General features: G+C 44.8%; 1 protein-coding gene across 2 annotated transcripts in view; it reads right to left on the bottom strand.

Moving 5' to 3' along the window:
• Positions 1 to 22275, bottom strand: part of SPECC1 (sperm antigen with calponin homology and coiled-coil domains 1) — a 143526-nt gene that overhangs the window by 34709 nt on the left and 86542 nt on the right. For both annotated transcript variants that reach the window (XM_034752290.1, XM_034752291.1), the window contains 5 exons: positions 17263 to 17408; positions 16363 to 16463; positions 11772 to 11853; positions 6866 to 7019; positions 5742 to 5844 (listed from right to left, as the gene is read on the bottom strand). In XM_034752290.1, the coding sequence (XP_034608181.1) occupies positions 5742 to 5844; positions 6866 to 7019; positions 11772 to 11853; positions 16363 to 16463; positions 17263 to 17408 (586 nt within the window). The remainder of the gene's footprint in view (positions 1 to 5741; positions 5845 to 6865; positions 7020 to 11771; positions 11854 to 16362; positions 16464 to 17262; positions 17409 to 22275) is intronic.

Here is a 22275-nt window from a genome sequence, read left to right as displayed (position 1 = left end):
GAAGACCAACAAATGGCTGTCGATCACATGGGCATCAAAAACTTTGGTGGCATGACAACATTGTTAGTGATTAACATAAACTGAATATACAACCGGACCCCTACCATAAGCACTTTGCAAGAGATCGATCAATCAAGTGGTGCTTGATTTGCAATGATGAAGATGATGATGATGGGGTAAACGAGTTCCAACAAATTGGGAAGAGTCTCTCAAGAGAAATGGTGGAAGCCCATCACATGGGACATTTAAAGATTGGACAACATCACAGGGAACAATCCTGCACTGGCTGAGAGGGATGGGCTTGTTCACCTAACAGCTCTTTTCCCACCCCAACTTCTACTTCATATAGCATTTGCTGAGGACAGGATGGAAAAGTCAAACTTTGGGACCTAGAGATTTTCAGAAGGCCAGAGGGCAATGGAGTACAGCTATGCACAGAACATACATCTATATGGGAAGGCAGCATGGTATATTGGATTGAGGCGAGGACCAGAAACTTGGAAGACCTGAATTCTAATCCTGGCTCTACCACTCTGGACACTCATCCTTCGGCTAATCACTCAATCTTTCTGCTTCAGTTTGGCCCTATGCAAAATGAGAGCAGTAATAACATATCTATTTCACAAGGAGGATGAGCAAACGATTAACATCGTAGCTGATGGGAGGATGAATCAGTTCATGTAAGTGGCCTGGTGAATGAGCGAGCACAACCAGACAACTATAAAATGGTCTCCAAATCTATTTGTTTCGAAGGGAAAAGCTACTGTCTTTCTGCTAAGGTCCTGTCTCCAGCAGCTAAAGTTTCATAAAGGAGTGAGTTGTGGAGAGAAAAAAAAACTGTTTATTTAAAAATATGTGTTTTGTTGTTTGTGAAAGTTTTGCTCCAGGGCATGGATCATTTGGCAATAAATCTTTTTGTCTTCTATCCTAAGTAACAAACAATATTATTCTTACGAAAGAAAAATGTCAACATTACAGAGTAGAGTATCACACACACACAGTGTACAGACAACAATTCCTCTTGTTCTAAATGCCTACTACAGTCCAAAAGTTCAGCTAGAAGCACAGCCAAAGCCCTGGCTTGTCTCTGTCAAACACAAACTGCTCTTGCTTGGGACGAAGGTTTATCATGCCCCACTTCTGAAACGTTACGAGCAATGATACAATAGCGGTAGGTCAGAACCAACTGCTAAGCTTTAATGCCTTCACTGCATAATTCTTTAATATTGGAACCAAACGCTGGTAATGACACAGAAAGCATGGAGGGAAACATGCCATTCTCTGTTCAGCAAGTCAATTCCTTGGGCTTGCTCTCACTTGGACAGAAGTGGCAAGTCTGTCCTCATTTTCTTTCAGTACAAGCATTATCTTGGGTTTTGCACACAACTCCAACTGTCACATAAGAGGAGACATGTTGCAACGTATGAGGAAGTTCCCTAGTTTGTGGAAGTTAACATCCCACATAAACCCGCTTATTCCATGCTGGGATTTTTCTGTAATGGCAGAGAGAATGAATGTGATAAGGAACTAGAATGTGCCACAGTTTATAAAGGGATTACAAAATAGCAGGTGGTAGAATAGTTTAGTAGGGTACGTCTCCACTGCATGCTCCTGACAGGGCATGTAGAGTACCTGAGCTGCATGCCCCCCAAACACAGTAGATGGGAGGCACTGCTTAGGCAAGAAGGGTAAAGACTGGCTTGAATCCTGTGGGTATGTACGCTACACAGTTCTCTAAATACCCAAGCAGTGCCTCCCTTGTTTATATACCTGATTTTAGCAGTGCAGCATTCTGCTGCTTCTCCACTGCCGGAGCCTTTCCCTGCCACAGGAAAAGTCTCTGGCATTGGAGAGGCAGCAGGGAAAAGCTCCAGCAGCTCCCTGCCGCAGTGAAAGGCTCTGGCAGTGAGGGAGGCGGCAGAGAAAGGCTCCAGAAGCTCCCCCTGCTGCCAGAGCCTTTCCCTGATGCGTCCCCCAACCAGAGCCTTTCGCTGATGTGTGTAGCTACACATCACAGTGTGGCTGCAGCTTGTGTTTCATGGCATGTTGTCATAACTATAAAGGGAAGGGTAATAGCTGTCCTGTGTACAGTACTATAAATCCCTCCTGGCCAGAGACTCCAAAATCCTTTTCCCTGTAAAGGATTAAGAAGCTCAGGTAACCTGGCTGGCATCTGACCTAAAGGACCAATAAGGGGACAAGATACTTTCAAATCGTGGGGGGGGGGAAGGCTTTTGTTTGTGTTCTTTGTTTGGGAGTGTGTTCGTTCTCGGGACTGAGAGGGACCAGACATCAATCCAGGTTCTCCACATCTTTCTAAACAAGTCTCTCCTATTTCAAACTTGTAAGTAAATAGCCAGGCAAGGCGTGTTAGTTTTCCTTTGTTTTCTCAACTTGTAAATGTACCTTTTACTAGAGTGTTTATCTTTGTTTGCTGTACTTTGAACCTGAGACTAGAGGGGAGTCCTCTGAGCTCTTTAAGTTTGATTACCCTGTAAGGTTAATTTCCATACTGATTTTACAGAGATGATTTTTACCTTTTTCTTTAATTAAAAACCTTCTTTTTAAGAACCTGATTGATTTTTCCTTGTTTTAGATCCAAAGGGGTTTTGGATCCTGATTCACCAGGAGTTGGTGGGAGGAAGGAGGGGAATGGTTAATTTCCCCTTGTTTTAAATCCAAGGGGTTGGATTTGTTTTCACCAGGGATTTGGTGAAGGTTTTTCAAGGTTTCCCAGGGAGGGAATCCATTGAAAATGGTGGCAGCCGAACCAGAGCTAAGCTGGTAATTAAGCTTAGAAGTTTTTCACGCAGGCCCCTACATTTGTACCCTAAAGTTCAAAGTGGGGATCTCAGTCCTGACACATGTAGTTACACATACCCTACACATCACTGCCAGTAGTATGCAGTGTAGACAACCACAGGTTCATAGATTCCAAGGCCAGAAGGGACCACTGTGATAATCTAGTCTGACCTCCTATATAACATAGGCCAGAAAACTTCCCCAAAATAACTCCTAGAGCAGATCTTTACGGAAAAAAACAGCTGATCTTGACTTAAAATTGGCCAGTAATGGAAAAATTGTTCCAATGGTTAGTTACCTTCACTATTAAAAACTGGTGTCTTGTTTCTAGTCTGAATTTGGCTAGCTTCAGCTTCCACCCATTGGATCATGTTATACCTTTGTCTTCTAGACTGAAGAGCCCATTATCAAATATTTGTTCCTCATGTAGGTACTTATTGACTGTGATCAAATTGCTTCTTAATCTTCTCTTTGTTAAGGTAAGCAGATTGAGTTCCCTGAGGCTCTCATTTTCCAATGCTTTAATCATTCTTATGGCTCTTCTCTGAACACTCTCCAATTTTTCTTGAATTGTGGACACCAGAACTGGACACAGTATTCCAGGAGCTACTGTATCCGGGCCAAATACAGAGGTAAAATAACCTCTCTGCTCCTACTCGAGATTCCCGTTTATGCATCCCAGGATTGCATTATCCCTTTTGGCCACAGTGTCAAACAGGGAGCTCATGTTCACCTGATTATCCACCACAACCCCCACATCTTTTTCAGAATCACTGCTTCCCAGGATAGAGTCTTCCAACCTGTAAAGTATGGCCTACAGTCTGTTCCTAGATGGATATATTTACATTTAGCTGTATTAAAATGCATATTGCTTGCTTGTGTCCAGCTTACCAAGCAATCCAAATCGCTCTCTAACAGTCCTCTTTGTTATAGACCACTCCCTCAATTTGTGTGTCATCTGCAAACTTTATCAGCGATGATTTTACGTTTTCTTCCAGGTCATTGATAAAATGTTAAATAGCGTAGGGCCAAGAACTAATCCCTGTGGGACCTCACTAGAAGCGCACATACTTGCTGATGATTCTCTGTTTACAATTACATTTTGAAACCTACCAGTTAACCAGCTTTTAATCTATTTAATATGTGCCATGTTAGTTTTATTTCATTCTATATTTTTAATCAAAATGTCATGCAGTATCAAGTCAACCACCTTACTGAAGTCCAAGTAAATTACCTTTAATCAACCAATTTTATAATCTCATCAAAAACAGATATCAAATTAGTTTTGACACAAACTATTTTCTATAAACCCATGTTGATTGGCATTAATTATATTATCCTCCTTTAATTCTTTAATAATCAAGTCCTGTATCAGCTCCTCTATTATCTTGCCTGGAATAGATGTCAGACAGACAAGCCTAAATTACCCAGGTCAGGGCCGGCTCTAGGCACCAGTGAAGGAAGCAGGTGTTTGGGGCGGCCAATGGAAAGGGGAGGCATGTCCGGGTCTTCGGCGGCAATTCAGCGGCGGGTCCCTCAATCCCTCTCTTCCTCTTTGAGCTGCCGCCGAATTGGAAGAGAGGGATCAAAGGACCCGCCGCTGAATTGCCGTCGAAGAATGGAGCAGCACGATTGAGTTTGGGGCGGCAAAAAAGCTGGAGCCGGCCCTGACCCAGGTCATCTCATTTACCTTTTTAAATAGTTCCTAAGCTACATGGTATTCAGGGTAATTAAAAACCTCTTACATTTCTATAGCATCTTTCATCCCAAAGTGCTTCACAGGCTACACACCGAGACAATGACCTGCAGCCACCCAATCAATGAAGGGCAGCAGCCAACCTGAGCATAGCACACTGCACAGCATAAGAAGAGGGGGGAATTCTGGGTAGGACCGGAGGGCAAATCCCTACTTCTGTATCACAACATTGCCATGGTATCCAGCCAGATCACAGAGGCCTTCAGCTTGTAAGGTCTCATCAGAAAGAGGCTCACATAACCAGTACAAACAGCATTTGCAAGATGATTCATGGACATGGTGCATTTCAACAATGAGGTGATGGCTCTAGACCATTGTGAATACACCCAGGAACCTGCAAGGACAGAACCTTGGCCATCCAATCAAAGCTTTCTGTTCATACTGTCTTTCTAAAACATGTTTTAGAAACTCAGAATTGGCAGCTACCTGGACAATCGGTGCACAAGCTGCGTTTCATTCAAAAGAAGCTGGCCATTGCTGTACAGTTAGTACTACACTGCACTTTACACAACACTCAAGGGAAAAGCAGCAGTTCTTTGGGATTCATTCCATTATCAGCCTTTTATCCAGCTCCCTCAGAAACACGCAAGTATCAGGATCAAAGCTTTCAAGTCCATTCTCTCTACATTTGTTTGAGCCAATAACAGGACTGTTGGGCATATAGCCAATTATAATATGAGATAGCAACACTTCCTCCAGTGCTACTGAGCTTTTGCTGACCACAGTCAAGAGGAAAATTCCTGGGGCCATCAGGGAGACAGCAGGACCCTCTTGATCAAGGCCACCTCGGGCAATGTCTTTTTGGTTTCCTAGAACGGTCATAAGAAGTGGCATCTTCTGAGAGCTCAGAGAGGAAATCCAAGGAAAAGACATTAAGATGGCGTTTGAGACATATGCCCTCAGCTTAAAGCTGCCGCTCACATACCCTCTACTGCTGACCTTCAGTGACATTTGGATGAAGCAAATATTTCAGCATATGATGGGAAGTAAACCGAGTCACTTAACCCAAAGGTAACTTTGGGGACATGAGGGTTAGAGAGAGCCGTAGACAAGAAGGTGGATGGAAAATACCCAGTTTGAGGGACAACAGTGAAAAATCTGCAGATTGCAATACATACATTTCCTTGAAATTATATCTGTTCACAGTACAAGCCAATGAAAAATTAAATGCATGTCTTCTTACCGAGTAACCTTCAGTCTTCTTCTGACACCACTTCAGCAGTGCATTCCTCTTGGAGCCGCCATACTCTCGGGCCAGGGCTGCTAATGGGTCCTTTCTCTCCACACTAATTGGGGGAGGGGAAGGAAGTAAATATGTTTCAAGCAGCTCCTCTCTTTCATTTTAGACATTACATGCACGTAAACCAGGGTAGCACAATACATTCTCAGTGGGAGAATGCAAACAACTTATTACAACTGCCTCAAAAGATATTCCATATGTGTGTTTAGATCTGAGACACAAATTAATTTGGGATTACTGGATACAAACTGAAACAAAGCCTAGGATAAAAACGTATTTGGAAAGCACTCAGTAGAACATATCTAAAGGAATGCATATCTTTGATCTACTTTTTCTACAGCTGCAATTATCATCCTTCACTCCCTTTCACCTCCCTCTTCAGACATCAAAAGGCAAATTTTCAATGAACCTCTATCAATGCACCTCTAAAACTGGGGCTTTAGAGTAAACCATGGATAGAAACAATGAGGAGTCTGGCGGTGCTACCCCCTGATACTTGACACCATGGATAGAAGTTACCTAATTATTCTGGTGCAGCAAACTGATTCCCAACTGCAGAATAAAGTCTTGACTAAAATGGGAAAATCTGCATGCATTTTTCTGCACTGGTGCTAGCTACCATGGAAACCGTACTGCAGACAAGGCAAAGGCACAGAGCAGGGTCAAAACACTTGCACGTGTCTGCCCTAAAAGCTTCCACTATTAATAGCACTTGCAGAAAAATGTATACATTTTTCCAGTGCAGACATACAGTATGGGCTAGAATTAATACTTTGGTTTCCTCTCATATCTCAAACTCTCTCTGTTAGATTTCATTTACAGATACAACGAAAGCTGTACCACAACAATAGTGCCTGTACCAATACTGGTATATAACGGTGAGTCCCATTGTGGATTCCTGTTCCTTAACAATAAACATCAGTGCTAGTCCTCCGTTTGCCATCCCTGCCCACTTCCCGTATGGGAGACCCACAGAGACTGGGAACCATGGAATTAAACAGTCATCAGGTTGCCAACTAAAATGGTGGCTCGGCCCAGTACATTGCTTTTTTTCACTGAGTTGGTACCTGAGTTTGCTGGGGGGTTTCAGGTTGCTTGGGCTGGAGGTCAGCAGCCTGCTGCTGAAGGCCATTGAGGGGGGTTTGCTCAGAGACTCCAGGGAAGGGCTCTTGCGGAGGTAATGATCTGGTTTCAGGTCCTCACTTCTCCCTTTTAGAAGGTCTGTGGGAACAGAAAAAGCCATCAGTCTCTGGGCTTGAGGAATCTGATTAATCACTGCCCTACCAAGCAGCACACAACAATATGTAGCTTGTTGCTTTGATTCTAAACAAACATACTCCGTTGTTCATTAAACGGACATGGGGTTAGGAAACCTTGACCAGACTAGAGGGGACCATAACAAGCAAGGACTTTGATGATTTCAACAGTACAGGCTGCTTGGCTTCCTGTGATTGATAGTCCTGCTGGGGGGTGGGGGCCTCAGGTGAATGAAGGGAAATACCAAAAATCTACCATCTTAAAGGTTCAAAAGTTGATCCCTAGACATGTTCACTAGATGACTGAAGGGACCAGCTCGCTGTCAGACTCTTTGTTAACCTGCCATTAACAGGACTGGAAATGAGACAAGCCTTTCGCCTCCAGGCTGCTGGTTCAAATCCAGCCCAGGGTGGCAGCAACACCCTCTAGTAACTACCCAGTGGCTGGCATCCTGCCTGAAAGGAATTTGGCAAGTTGCAGCCCGTTTACTAGCAGACAAGTGCCCATACCATAATGGCTAACACCACATCACAGCAGAGCACGCGAACGCAACCTCATGGTAACAGTCTCTGCTGAGAGGCAAAAGCTTAAACTCCTCTCTCTCTAGACATCAAGCACAAGGCGTGTTGTACTGGGAAGCAGTACAGGGAAAGCTTACACAATGGTTGCTGTACTGTCCCTCTTCTGTGTACAAAGTGAGACTACCTTACCAGCACTAAATTCACAGAGAGCTTAAATCTAGCTTTAGAGATGGATGACCTGGGTTCAGCATAACTGCTTCCCCTGTCTCTTGTTCCTGCGGCCCATATTTATTAATAAATTAACAACTGTACAGTGTCCACTCATTCTCCCCTCAACTTCAGCACCAGCTGAAACTAAATTCCCCAGGCCCACTGGGTGCCCAGAGAGGTAGAAACAAGAGCCCATTTGCACTGTACTTCTGGAAGTTCCACCTCCTGAAGATGGAACTTCCAGAAACAGAACCACAGCCACAGCCAGTCAGGTTCAATGCCCCCAAGACATTGGTCAAAGGACAGTTGGGGGGGGGGGGGAGGAGCGCACGGGGCTCCAGTGCTGGGTCAGTAGGGGGCAGCCTATCAGTTGGGGCTGTAGAGGTTCAGAGGGAAAGATTTTACATTTTCTCATTCAAAATGGGAAATAACGATGCAAGTCATTAATCCTTGCTCTGTGGAGGTCTTGAAACTCCTATTACTCTATCAAAGCTCATTAGCAAAGCTAGACAAACAGCATGGAGTCCAGAGCCTAATTCTTTGTTGTTACAGTAAACAGTTCCCCTGATAAATATCTGCCAGGGCAGGAGTGAGGTGGATCATTACTGGCGATTTACTCAGTGCTACAGCCACTTGCGGTCTCCCACTTTGCAACCAAAGTGTTTATCTCCTCAATTAAGGTAATGGGTCTTTTACACAGAAGAAAGCTATAAACCTCTGCAGTAAGGAACTGTGTACATGGGGCAATTGACTGGCATAGCTTTCGCGTAACAGCAAAGCAAAGTAACTTTATTCCGGGATAGAGCGTCCACACAGGGAGTCAGTTGGTCACAGCTAGAGCAGAATAGCTTCTTCCAGGATAGTTATGCTGGTTGATCTGTTTGTGTGGACAAGCCCTGTGCCTTGCTGGGAGAAGATAAACAGAAATAGGAGTCAGAGGGAAGGGAGTGTTTGAAGTACAGCATCAAGAACACTGAGCTTTTGAAGAAGGGGCCAATATTCACTCCAGCCACCTGCATTACCGCAAGTTCATTTCCTCCACCACTACTCTCTCCGCTTTCTCTCTACCATGTCCCACTCTGCATGGTTGGGGAGTCACTCAAGTGGTTGAGTATTGCCCAGTCTCACCTGAGAATTACCAACTCCTTTGTGATCTTTCAGTCTCAACTTAAAATGTTCCTTTCCTCTTTGGGTTCTACTTGACTCGTTCTCAAGTGCTCTGTGATACGGTGGCTAGAGACTGCCGAGTTGCATCAGCAGAGGGCCAGGATCTGAGAATTCGTGGGCAATACAAACACTGATGTTTCAATAAGGTCAGAGGAAAGAAAGGCACATGGAGAGTTAAAGCGGAGGCTCACCCTTTTGTGCCTTGGCATGGCAAAACCTCAGCTCAGCTCAAAGCTTTTACTGGCACAACAAGCTAGACAAGTGTTGCCAAAGAGTATAAAAGACGGGCCCCTCGGGTGTCCATCAGTGGTGGCTATGGTACGGTGTGCATCACCTCCTCAGCTCATAGCAATCCCAGACACGACAGGACAAGTCAATGACAGTGCAACCTTGGCAAGAGTTCACACTGAAGTTGCTAAGAGACCCCTCTCATCCGCACTGAGCTGAGTGTTTTTAGAAGCAGCATTTCAGCATGCACAGCTGTGCTTGGAATGCTCTGATCCATACTGAGCAAGCTCCCAGCAGATTCCTCCTTGCATGACACTGCAGCCTGGAGGTGTTGCCTTCAAACAACAGAAGTAACACATTACTCAAAGCTGCTGTTGTGTCTTTGGTCAGGTTCCCATCATGAATTCCATGTGTTCTTTCCCTCTACCCCTCCAGCTCCTGCTGTAGTCTCATGACAGCTCAGCTGCGCTCAGTTCTCATTTGATGCCACTGGCTTGGAGATGGCTAAGAGAGTAAGTCAGCTGTCCTGCAGGGTGCCAGCAGTCACCTTCCCCCAGTGCTTTCTGGCTTTGCAGGAGGGAAGCAATGGCTTATGGGTGCTTTGGGAGTGGTCAGCTGTCAACTGCCCTACTCAAGAAATTTCAGCTCAAATGGACATTTTAAAGGAGAAACAACCAGTTTATAAAATACAGTGGCTAGCTATGGAAGGGGAATGCATTTATTTTCAAGGACTGGTGTTTAGTTTCAGTATAACTGGTTGAGGTGAAAGTGAACTTCTGTAATGATGAGCAGCAGGTAAACCCACAGGCAAGACATTTTCTAGAAACTGAAACACAGTCGGTGTAACTTTAAGGAAAAAACTGTTCCTTCCATTGGTATCGTATCTTCTGCCCTCTAGTCGTCTGCATGGCAGGAGAAACCAGCAGGAGGAACAGAGCTCTGAAGTTAACTTGTGCTGCCATATTCCTTGTAACCTGGCTTGTTGTTCAGCGACAGTATTTCTACATCTTTGAATTGTGAATTTGGAATCTTAACTAGCTATTTGAAGAGTCTGACAATGAAGACAGGCTCTAGTTTCTCTCTGTGGGTATGTCTACACAGCAACTAGACAGCTGTGGTTGGCCTGTGGCAACCGACTCAGGCTTGTGGGGCTGTTTCATCGCTGGGCGGCTAAGTTCCCCCTAAACTGGGTGGCCGTGCGCCGCACAGCAGCCTATTATGCACCATACAGGCGCTCAGGGCTGCAGTGGGGAGGGATTCCTCTCCCCCAGCCCCAACCCAGCCCCGCCGCGACCCCTGGCCTGGACTTGCCACAGCTGGGGAGAGGTGCCCCTCCCCCGGCCCCAACTCAGCCCTGGCCAGACCTGCTGCGGTGATGGGAGAGGCACCTGTCCTGCAGCCCCAGCCCCAGAGCTGCTGCGGGAAGAGGTAGCTGGGGAGAGTTCTCTCCCCCGTCACAGTCTGCACCCCAAGCCCCTCATCCCCGGCCTCACCCCAGAGCCCACACTCTCAGCCGGAGCTCTCACCCCACCCCAGCCCTCTGCCCCAGTCCTGAGCCCCCTCCCCCATCCCCACCACATGAATTTTGTGGTGTGCATCATTGTGGAGGTGATGTGTGACACATCACCTCCACAATGGTGCACATAACATTAATTCCGCACCCGAGTGGGAAAAATTAGCTGGAACTCAGGCTAGAGCCAGGGCTGTCGGAGCCTGCGACGTGGCAGGGCTCCAGAGCTCAGACTCCACGTCCACACAGCAATGAAACAGCCCTGCAGCCTGAACCCCACGAGCCCGAGTGGACACACTCCTAGAGCTAACTGAGTACTAGTCAGAAAATCAGGTCTACCAGTGAAAGGGCAGAAATCAGGTTTCCATTCCTCAAAGGACATGGTCCTAACGGTCCCTTCTGACCTTAAAGTCTATTAATCTATGGCTATTGCTATAGATACTGCTGCAACACCTCCAATCAGGAGTAGACAATCAAGACAAGGGGCTCTAATGGAGGAATCAAAAGTAAATACTGGTGGAAAAGAATATTAAGTGACAGGAGAACAAAAACAAGAGCACGAAACAACAACAATCGCATCTCCTGAGAACTGGGGAAATTGATTCTGTTTAAAGAGCAATCACATCTGGGCTCTAAATAGCTGCATCTGGATCTGAAACCATTTAATGTGTTTCATCTGAAACATATTTTTAAACAAACCAACCAACCAACCTCCAAAGGGCATGCTCTGGACTTCTCCCAAATCCGTACATGCTTCACAAAATGCAATTATCTCCAGTTTCACTGGCTGGATTATGAAGGTGCCAGGGATGTTTTGGGGGTGAAGAGGGCAGGTTTGTGTTGGCATGACATACCATTTCCCCCCAGGCTATAATCCACATGGGAGTGAAACAGCCAAGTGAACTTGATAAGATCTCTCAGATGCTCAGGCATTTTGAAGATCTTGTCTATTTCATTTTGTTGCACATATGAAGTGGAAGAATGGCCCAGTGGTGTGGGGAAGGACAGAGAAGAGCTGTGCTGATGGAGGGGAAGCAAAAAGGAGCCTCTTATATTCTTTGTGCTTTTACTGTGATTTACCTGCAAGGGGGAGGTCTGGAAGGTCTGTGTGTTTGTCGACTCCTTTGCTGAGCAGCTTTGCATTACTGTAAGCAGTATGCCTCTGTGAAACAAGCAAACAGACAAATCCATCAGGAAATGTTACCCTTAGATAAATGGCCAATCAGGGAGAGGAAGAGGCCTCATTCACTCACGTGGGAGAATGAGAGGTATTCTGTTCTATTCAGCAGCTTATACCATGCTCCTCACTGTAGTACCTGAGCACCTCCAGCAGTGGATTAAGCAACGTGACTAACATCTGTCATGAGTTCTTTGTTCTCTCATTCTCCCCCCAGGAGGAGAAACATGAGCTGTGGAGTGTCTTGTTTTGGCAGGGTGTGTCTTATTTTGTATTTAATATAAATATACCTTTTGCTATGTGTTTATGTTAGAGAAGGCAAGGTCAAAGAAATGTGCCTTGCACTTGGAGTACAAAGGGGTAAGGTCTGGGATGGCCCTTGGTTCCTGTGGGAGTTCATTCCACAATGACACACTGCCCTGGGAGAAAGGTCTGTCTCCTGGACGATGAGCAGTCTGGAGGTCCCCTACTTCTACCCCCAGAGCGGCCCTTCAATCATTTGGACATTAAAATTAAAGTAGAGGATCCAGGGAAATTACTTTTCAGTTAGTGATCTATTTGGCTCCCAAACACTTGCAGCCTCTGTGGGTGCGGCTAGCACTTTGGAGCCCAAAGAAGTGAGCCAGGGTCGACAGATTCAGGCCAGCAGGGCTTGCAGTAGCGCTCTAAATATAGCTGCAGAGACAGTGGTTTGAAGTTGCAGCCCTCCCTCTCCCGAGGCTTCAGAACCCAAGCTGCAACTTCAAGCCACTGACCCTACAGCTATTTCTAGAGCGCTACTGCGAGCTCTGCTAGCCTGAATCTGTCGACCCTGGCTGGGAGCTTGCTCATACGGGCTCCAAAATGCTGTGTCGACAGACCCTTTTTTTCCAAAGATTTTCCTTTTGGTAAGCAAGTGTCAGAGATCATTTGGTGCTGCAGACCCAAAGTGACAGCATCTGCTGCTCCCAGCCCCTCCTCCTTCACCTCCAACGTGATGAACCAGACACAAAAGGGCTTTTTCACTGGCAGGCCTGCTGCCAGCTTTCAGCACTGCCCACTCAGCCTGGCATCGATAGAAGCTGCCAGGACAGCTGTTTAATCCCACTCTTAATTTCCTTCACTGGGAATTGAGGGTGCTCAGCATCTTTCGGCAATGGGCCTTTAGAACTGCCCGCTTTCAGGGTTGAGTTCTAGGAGCACTTAGGCATTTGCCATCCTGCGTCTTAGCTGCCCTTCTCTCACTTTGCTGCTGTCCTCAATCATAATAAGAGGAAAACTTTAATAGACTTTAGAATCCGAAGGAAAAGTCAAATCCTGAAGTCCTTACTCAGTCTTTTAACAGATGCTGCAGATGCTCAGCACCTCTCAGCTCTGGCATGGACAGTTTAGTTCTGACCTTTTCTCACAGATCAAAGACACTGTCACACTGAAAACTTCACTCTTGTCCTGGAAGTAGCCAAGATATGAATTGAGATTCAGGGAATTAAAGGGTTGTTGCAGTTCAGAGTCCAGTGAAACTGAGAAACAAAGTCAGCTCAATAAAGGAGGGCTCTAACTCACCAGATGACCCAACTAGTATCTATCTGATACACATCTCTCCAGTATGTGTAAATAAGTCAGATCCCTCATTGGAATCATTGGGAGTTCTCATGATGAGTTTAGATTCTCACATCCTTGCTGCTCTTTCTTCTTAGCCCACACAGATACAAAATACAGGTTCAATAACATCTGTAGTTATGCAAAGGTTATCAAACCTCATGCTTTCTGGTGCCAGAAAATCAGTACAGGGGTCAGGAAGAAATTCCCATTTTTCTTCCACATACACAACATTATATAATTGGCCAGGCACATAATGGGGAGGGGGTTTCACCTTTCTCCGAAGCATCAGGCCTAGGTCTCCTGCTAGAGGTTGGATATTGAAACAGATGGACCTATTTGATGTGGCAGAGCTTACATTCCTGAGTTTCTAGATACATGAATCTCAAGCTAAGACCAACAGAAAGAGAGAGACAGAGACCAACGGATAGACAGAGAGAGGGAGGGGGATAGGGATTACTTGTATAATTTAGCCCCTTTTTTGTTATTGGGTCATGATTTCCAGTAAACATATCCCTGCTGGGTCAACCTATCTCAGTTTCTTTCTGTTTTTTTATATAATCACCAGCAGGGCCAGATGACAGAAAACAAGCTCCAATTTCCTGAGAAATGACTGCAGGCAGAAAGGAGAGAAGAGGATCTTTGTCACCAGAGAAACCGTCTTTTATAACAATTAGTCAAAGCACTCCAGTTTGTGAGACATAGGCCTTGATTTCTTTGTGGCTATGTTTGCAGGAGACCTGCCAGTATTCAAGCCTGGTGCCTGAGCTAATTTAACCTTGCATAGTCTGTGTAGACAACAACCACCAAACACCACAGTCATGGTCTTATAGGGTATGGAAAATAATCTACTCTGTATGGGAAGGCAAGAGAGTAGTGTGACGTTATTGACAAACTGTGACCGTATAGAATAGATCATTGCTGCAACCACTGTTATATATTTGCAGCAATTATTGTACAAAGGTTGTCGTGTGAGGTGTCTATAAAGAGGTTATGATTTCCTGGTGATGCTGCTGCTGCTGCTATCTGTATGTGTGTATCATTTTTGTAGTTGAAATTATGAATACTGGCTATGTACTTGTATCTCAATGTGTTTTGATTCTCAGGAAGTGCCCAATCAAGACACACTTAACTGACAATGAACTTTGGCAGATGCCAATCCACATCTAAGCTTTCCGGGAATGTTCAAACTAACATGTAAACAATGGTGTCTGCCTGTAAATAACTGAGTCATGCATGGATATGTGACTTGCCCATGTGACTCCAAACTCCATCTTGCTGTGATTTTCCACAGTCAGAACAAAGGGGTGTTTTTCCACAGGGAAAGAATATAAAAGGCCATGGAAACGCCTCCGTTTTGTCTTCAATCCTGCTTCTGACCACTGGAGGAACCTTGCTACAAACTGAAGCTCTGAACAAAGGCCTGAATGACCCATCCCAGCTGTGGATGTATTCCAGAGACTTGATTTGAACCTGCAGTTTATTCCGTCACTGCTACAAGCCTGAACCAAGAACTTGACCATTACTCTATGTAATTGATTCCATTTAACCAACTTTAGCTCTCATATATATTTCTTTCCTTTTATGAATAAATCTTTAGATTCTAAAGGATTGGCAACAGCGTGATTTGTGGGTAAGATCTGATCTATATACTGACCTGGGTCTGGGGCTTGGTCCTTTGGGATCGGGAGAACCTTTTTTCTTTTACTGGGGTATTGGTTTTCATAACCATTCGTTCCCATAACAAGTGGCACTGGTGGTGATACTGGGAAACTGGAGTATCTAAGGGAATTGCTTGTATGACTTATGGGTTAGCCAGTGCGGTAAAACCAAAGTCCTCTCTGTCTGGCTGGTTTGCCGTGCCTTAAAAGTGGAAAACCCCCAGCCTTGGGCTATAACTGCCCTGCTCTAAGCAATTTGTCTTGAATTGATACTCTCAGAAGTGTCCCGCCAGAGGCAGCATCGTTTCAAGCAAGTACACAATACCAGGCCTTATCCAATTCTCAAGGGCACATTCTCTCTCTTCTTGAGCTGGGCAAAGCTGATGGACTTCAGTTGGTTGGTAAAAGTGGGGCTAACTGGCTTGAGGTGGATAATTATTTTATACTTGTTCTGCATTCACACCTCGGTAAAGAGCCAGTTCTTAAAGCCGTCTCTACAAGTGCCCATTAGAGGTCTCTAAATGCTTTACATGCTCCCAGGAGAGCTTTCAGGACTATTTCTGTGCTTAGAACAATGACTGGCCAAACAGGTCCAAAAAGGCAAATGATGCAAGTGGACAGATAGCATATAGTGATAGAGGCTAGTGATAATATGGTATGCATGCTACCACCATAATCAGTGAAATGCCACTGTGTCTGCTTTCCCATCATTCCCAGAGTCAGTATTTCTGGTAATGTCACATCACAGCACTGAAAGTTACCAAAATAATGTTAATTGGCTGATGCAGTGACATCAGAAGCACCACATTCCAGAAGAGTTACATTCTGGGAGAAAAATCAAAACATAGCAACCATCATCAGCCCTGAATAGCTACAGGCTGATTTGGTATCTTGGGGCATACTTCCTCAGGAACATTTACCATTACCCTTCCCTAACACACATGCTAAATACCTGGTTGAGTTTGAGGTTCATCTTAACTCACTCTAAATGATCAAAACCTACTTTCCCGGTCAATGCTGATTAAAGTTCTGAAGTGGATTCCAAAGAGTTCATAGCCGCCCCGTGGGACCTTCATCCAGGAGATAAAACGGGAGCTCACTTTGATCCCTGTACCCTGTTAGAACTCCAGCATTTGATCTTCCACAGAAAATAAACACATGCATTTCCCCTTTCCCTGGCTACAGCCATGTCATGGTGCAGGAAACCCTGCAACTACCCAGCCCAATCCTGAATAGAGGAAAGATCTTCTGGCACCTGCATGGGGGAGACAGCAGCTGCTGGGGCTGTCCTCACTGGAATTCCACTCAGAGGGCTCCTGGGGACCTTGTGAACCGTGATACTCTGCCCAGTGCTCCCTGCAAGAAGGGAAGGAGACATTTATATTTCAGACCAGTCTGAAAGAAGAGGTCACAATGTTCTTTTCCCCCTCCTCTCCCACCACTCATGTCTGAACAAGGACCTGATGGCATTCAGTCCATTTCTATGTACTTTAGCATCAGTTGGAGAAAACCTTAGAAGAGGTGGACTGGGGGAGGGGAGCATGATAGAGGTCTACAAAATCATGAATGGTGTGGAAAGAGTGAACAGGGAAGTGTTATTTATTGCTTCACATAACACGAGAACCAAGTCACCCAATTAAATTAATAGGCAACTGGTTTAAAACAAATGTAAGAAAGGACTACTTCACACAATGCACAGTCAACCAGGCGATGTTGTGAAGGCCAAAAGTGTAACTGGGTTCAAAAAAGAATTAGATAAATTCATGAACGATGGTCCATCAATGGCTATTAGACAAGATGGTGAAGGATGCTACCATACGTGCCAGGTCTCCTTAAAACTCCAACTGCCAGAAACTGGGACTGGACAACAGGGGATGAATCACTCAAAATTATCCTGTTCTCTTCATTCCCTCTGAAGCAGCTGGCACTGGTCACTGTTTGAAGACAGGATACTGAGCTAGATGGACCATTGGTCTGACCCCATCTGGCAGTTCTTATGTTCTGTAGCACTACTAAAACCAATATCCACTGGGATGCAAGATGGAGGCAGCAGATGTAAGAAGAATTAGTGTTTGCCAGCTGAAGCTTAACTATTTGAAATTTTAATTAAAAAAGAAAAAAAACTATCCTATCCCAGAGTGCATGGCTGGAGTACCTGAGCATCCCAAGTCAAATGACTTGATGAGTGACTTGACAGTAGCTGCAGACTCTGAGGGAGTGGGTGATGCCCTGCTGACACAGACTCCTTGCCAGCGGTTGGTGGTATCTGCTTCTACAGAATTCACCTCCTCAGTTGTCAGCCTGAACAGTAGAAACCAGAACAAAGTCAGAGGCAACAGGAAGCACAAGAAAATATTCACTCTACAGAAAGGAACTTCCTAAGGCACAAGTACCTTCTCCTGTAAGGCCTCATCATGTACTCTCCCATTATAATAATGCTTAGGCTCTTTTCTTCTTCAAAGCGTCCAGCAATAAGCCTCACAAACCCCCTGGGAGGTCAAGAAATATCATCCCCATTCACAGGTAAGGAATTCAAGGTACAGAGAAGTTAAGTGACTTGCCCTGGGTCACAGTGAGTCGGTGACAAAGTTGGAATTTCCTGACATTCAGTCCTGTGTTGAAAGCTCTATACTCATGACTACCTTTCTTGAGTCCTCATATCCTCATCTATAGATACTAATTTTGGGTCCTTCCCGTATGGAAAGAATATCAGCCTGTTGTAGCCTAGCAACTGCCTAGCAACCTCCACCTCTGGTGGGCTTCAGAGGCCTTAAAGACCCAGGACTGAACTCCTTCCCCCACCCCCAAATTCTGAAAAACCTCCAACAAATATGTCCTTTTCTGTCTTGTACACCCCCACGATCCTAACGTACATCCAAATATACCATCTCCCGAAACGTTGCCAATTAATTAGTCCTCTTTCAAACTAGCAACATAATGGAGTGGATAATATGGAACTCGATTAATAAAGAATTAAAAGGGGATACTAAAATTAATGGCAATCAACATGCATTTATGGGAAATAGATGTCTTTTTTTATGAGATTATAAGTTGGGTTCATAGAGGTAACAGTGTTGATGTAATAATACACATACTTCTGTAAGGCATGTGACTTGGTACCACACAATATTTTAATTAAGAAACCAGAATGATACAAAATCACCAGTAAATGTACTAAAACCTGGCTGATACGTTTCAAAAATGTAATTGTAAACTGGGAATCATCCTCAAGCAGGTATGTTTCTAGAGAGGTCTCCCGTAGGGATCAGTTCTTGGCCCTATACTATTAGACACTTTTATGAATGACCTCACAGAAAATAAAATCATGACTGACAAAGCTTGCAGTGTCACAAAGACAGAGGGAATGGTCAATAATGAAGAGGACAGGTCAGAGATATAGAGCAATCTGGATCATTTGGTAAGTGGGTACTTACAGGATAGGGGACTCTATCCTGGGAAGCAGAGACTCTGAAAGACTTGGCAATAATGGTCGAGAATCAGCTGAACATGAGCTACTAGTGCAATGCTGTGGCTAAAAGGGCAAATGTGATCCGTGGAAATATAAACAAGGGAATATTAAAGTAGGAGTGAAGAAGTTCTTTTACCTCTGTGTTTGGCACTGGTGTGACAGCTACTGGAAAATTGTGTTCCATTCTAGTGTTCACAATTCACAAGGATGTTAATAAATTGGAGAGGGTTCAGAGAAGAACCAAGAGAATGATTAAAGTGCCTTATAGTGAGACACTCAAGGAACTCAATCTACTTAGCTCATCAAAGAGAAGGTTACAGGTTGATTTGTTCATCGACATGGGGAACAGAAATATGACAACAGAAGGCTCTTCAGTCTAGCAGAGAAAGGTATAATAAGATCCAATGGTTGGAAGTTAAAGCTAGACAGACTAGAAATGCACAATTTTTCCTTTTTTTGTTTTTTTAAACAGTGGGGGTAACTAACTATTGGAACAACCCATCAATGGCTGTGGTAGAGTCTCAATCACTGGACATTTTAAACCAAGACTGGATGTTTTTCTAAAAGATACACTCTAGTTCAACCACAGCTATTGGATTAATTTCTGTTTCAAGTCCAAGGAAGTCCTATGGCTTGTGTTACGCAGGAAGCCAAACTAGATGATAAAAATAGCCTCTTCTGGTTTTATAATCTATTCATCTAACTGGGGGTTGCCCAGGAGCCGACTATACATTCTTGACAGCCCTACCCCCCAGGCCAGCTTTGACCTCAGACAACTAACTGAGTTTCAGAAAAGCTGGCTGAGATGGCTGAGGCCAGTTATTACAAACAGAGTCTATTGCATTGTTTTCATGATTTATTAGCTGTTGAAGCTAAGCGGACTGATCTGCAGGTCCCAGGGCACCACTGCTTCCCCCAGGAAGAAGTGGGCTGGGAATAAAGAGCTATGCAAACAAGAAAAGAGCTACGAATTCAGCACAAGAATGGAGCCAGAACTCCCTGGAGAAAGTGCCTACAGGGCTGCACAGTTCCTGCTGGGCTAAAAATAGGGGTCAATCTTTTTATTTTATTTTCCTTTTTGAATCAGTTGTTTCTACAAAATGCAAGAGGGTTAGGGGGGTGTCAATGAATGACAGCAAAAAGAGTGATTCATGCTTCTATTTCTGGCCATGCTCAAGGAGGTGCTGTCTGTAAGCAGACACTGGCTACTTCTTTGCTAATTCATTCAGGCTCCCTGTGAGCCAGGAGAAGCCTGCGGAGGCAGATGGCTTGAGAAAAGCCATTTCATTCCATTCTCCAGCTAATCCAAGGAGTAGGAAAGGAAAAGCTGGATGAGATTCACTTAGCTCTGAGGGATCCAGTGTTCTGATGATTAGTCCTAAATCCTCTCCTACCCCCAGACCCCTCGCGGCTTCATTAAACACAAACAACAAGTCAACAGGCAGCAGCATCTGGACTTCATTTGTAAGAAAACACAAAGGCTAAAAGGAGTCCTGCAGCTAATGAAACATGGGGGAAAGCATGGACTTCCGCCGCAGGATGCCTAGTAGGAATGGGTCAACCAACCATTTCAATGCATTTCTCTGTAAGGAAGTAATGAACGAGACCATTATGCAGTCTGCATGATCTCCAAGGTAGAAAGAGAATGTGAGGTTTGCGGCTTAATGTTTGAGTTAGGAAAGCCAGTATGTACGCACAGCTCTGGGCAAGTTAATAAAGCTTGAGGGTAAAGCCAAGCCAAGGGTACGGCTCAGTGAGCCAAAGCCCCATCTGAGCTATGGGAGCTCGCTGTAGATTCTACCCAGGGGAAAAAGGAAACATATGAAGTGATAAACACATGTTAAGGGGTGAGGGCTATCAACAGGAGAGCCCTATTGGCTTGCCTAAGCCTGATCTCATGGATCAGGATGCAAGTCAGAGCAGGGCTAAAGTCCTCATCCCCTGAGTTGAGCTAGTGAATTTTCTGGTTGCATAAACATTTCCAGAATGAGATTAAATATGAAATACATTATCCCATGGCTCGTATCCCAGGAAGTCTACTGAGACATCACACCTCAATACACTATCATTTCAACTGGATAGATATCGAAGCTGCCACCTGGTCTGATTTTGCTTGAACACTTTGTGATCTTAGCCTCTAAACATGCCCTGAAATAAGTTTCTGGGATGACTAAATATCACCATGCCACGATGGTGAGGTCTCCCCATCTGGAAATCTCACCATGGTGCTTGGGAATGGCTTTCTCTAACCCACGTCACACAGGCCATCCTGGTTTGACTTGCTCACTGCTTTTCAGGTTTGAAGACAAAAATTAATAAAATGGGGGGGGGGAGAAAGACGGGCTCCTATAATTTCTTGTTCAGTATGGAGAGGTCAGCTCCTCCTCCTGATTGGCTCATGTCAGCCTCAATCACTCACTTGTTACATTTCCAAAAAAGTACCTTTGTGCTTTCTCCCACACTCCCCTCCTGCTTGGAAAGAGCTCTGTATAAACACCCACAAAGACACTTCATTGCCCTTCTTCAGATCTCTCTCCAAAACTCCTCTTTCCAGGTATGTCTACAATTATTAGGCTGTTGGTGTGCAGAGACCATTGCCTATCATGCTGACCATGTCTCATTGTTTCCTTGTACCTCCCCTCCGCCCCCCATCTGCCTGTGTCCATCTTGTCTTACACTTCGACTGTAGCATCTTTGGGGCAGGGATTGTCTTTTTGTTCAGTGCCTGTGCAGGGCCTAGCACAACGGGGTCCTGATCCATGTCTGGGGCTGCTCGGCAATATAGTAATATAAATAATAATACTCCAAACCCTTGTTGGCAAACAGAAATCACAGACTTTTCAAGCCTTTAAGTTTAAGGAGGTAGAAGTGCAACTCACAGGAGCAAACAAATTCAGAAAGATGGCATGAGAACATGACCCAGCATGATTACTGCCAAGCCATAGCTTAAGAGCCAAACAACAACTCCCAGTGTGCAAAATTCATTTACAAAAGACTTGTTGGATAGTCCGAGTCATATTTACTAAGCCTTTGCACAGAGAGGAGGGAATTTGAACAAAATGCAACCTACCGCTATTGCTTTGCTTGAAAACCTGGGATGAAATGTTATACAGTTACCACCACTGGAGTGCGGCAGCTCCAGAAGGAAGCCAGAACTATTCAGCTGTGGGGGAGTTAGAACGTGAGCAGTTTCACAGCACTTCACTTGATTCCCCAGGAGGGTGAGATACTTGAAGCATTAGAGGAAAGCTCACTGGCAACAGCTGGTCACCGTTTTTGTTCTTCAGGTCTGGATTACATGAATAATAGCGAGTCAGAAAGGTGCCAACCTTGCTGTGGCTAGCATGTTGACTATGGGATTAGGCAGGCTAGATATGTTTGGGGAAAGCTGCAGCAATAATGTGGGACTGTTTGTACATTTCTGAACTCCGAGGTTCCTTCTTTTTAAAGCAGACTGAGCAGCTCTGTTGGGGGTAACTATTCTACTGCCTGAGAGATCTCAGGGTTTCCTTTGCTGCAGTTCCTGGCATTGTGGTTACAAAGTGACTTGTGACGCTTCCTCAGTTGCAAGGGAGACAAAGAAGAAGCACACACAGCTGCTGATACGCAGAACAGAAAAGAGATCAGGAGCAGGCAGCAGACACTTCTGGACAATTACACATTTATTTTGCACTTCCATGTATTTTTTTAAACATATAA

Source organism: Trachemys scripta, chromosome 18, assembly GCF_013100865.1.
Source record: "Trachemys scripta elegans isolate TJP31775 chromosome 18, CAS_Tse_1.0, whole genome shotgun sequence".
In the NCBI taxonomy this organism is placed as follows: Eukaryota; Metazoa; Chordata; order Testudines; family Emydidae; genus Trachemys; species Trachemys scripta.
Note: the sequence above shows the minus strand (reverse complement) of the source record. Positions and strands in the feature narration are given on the sequence as shown.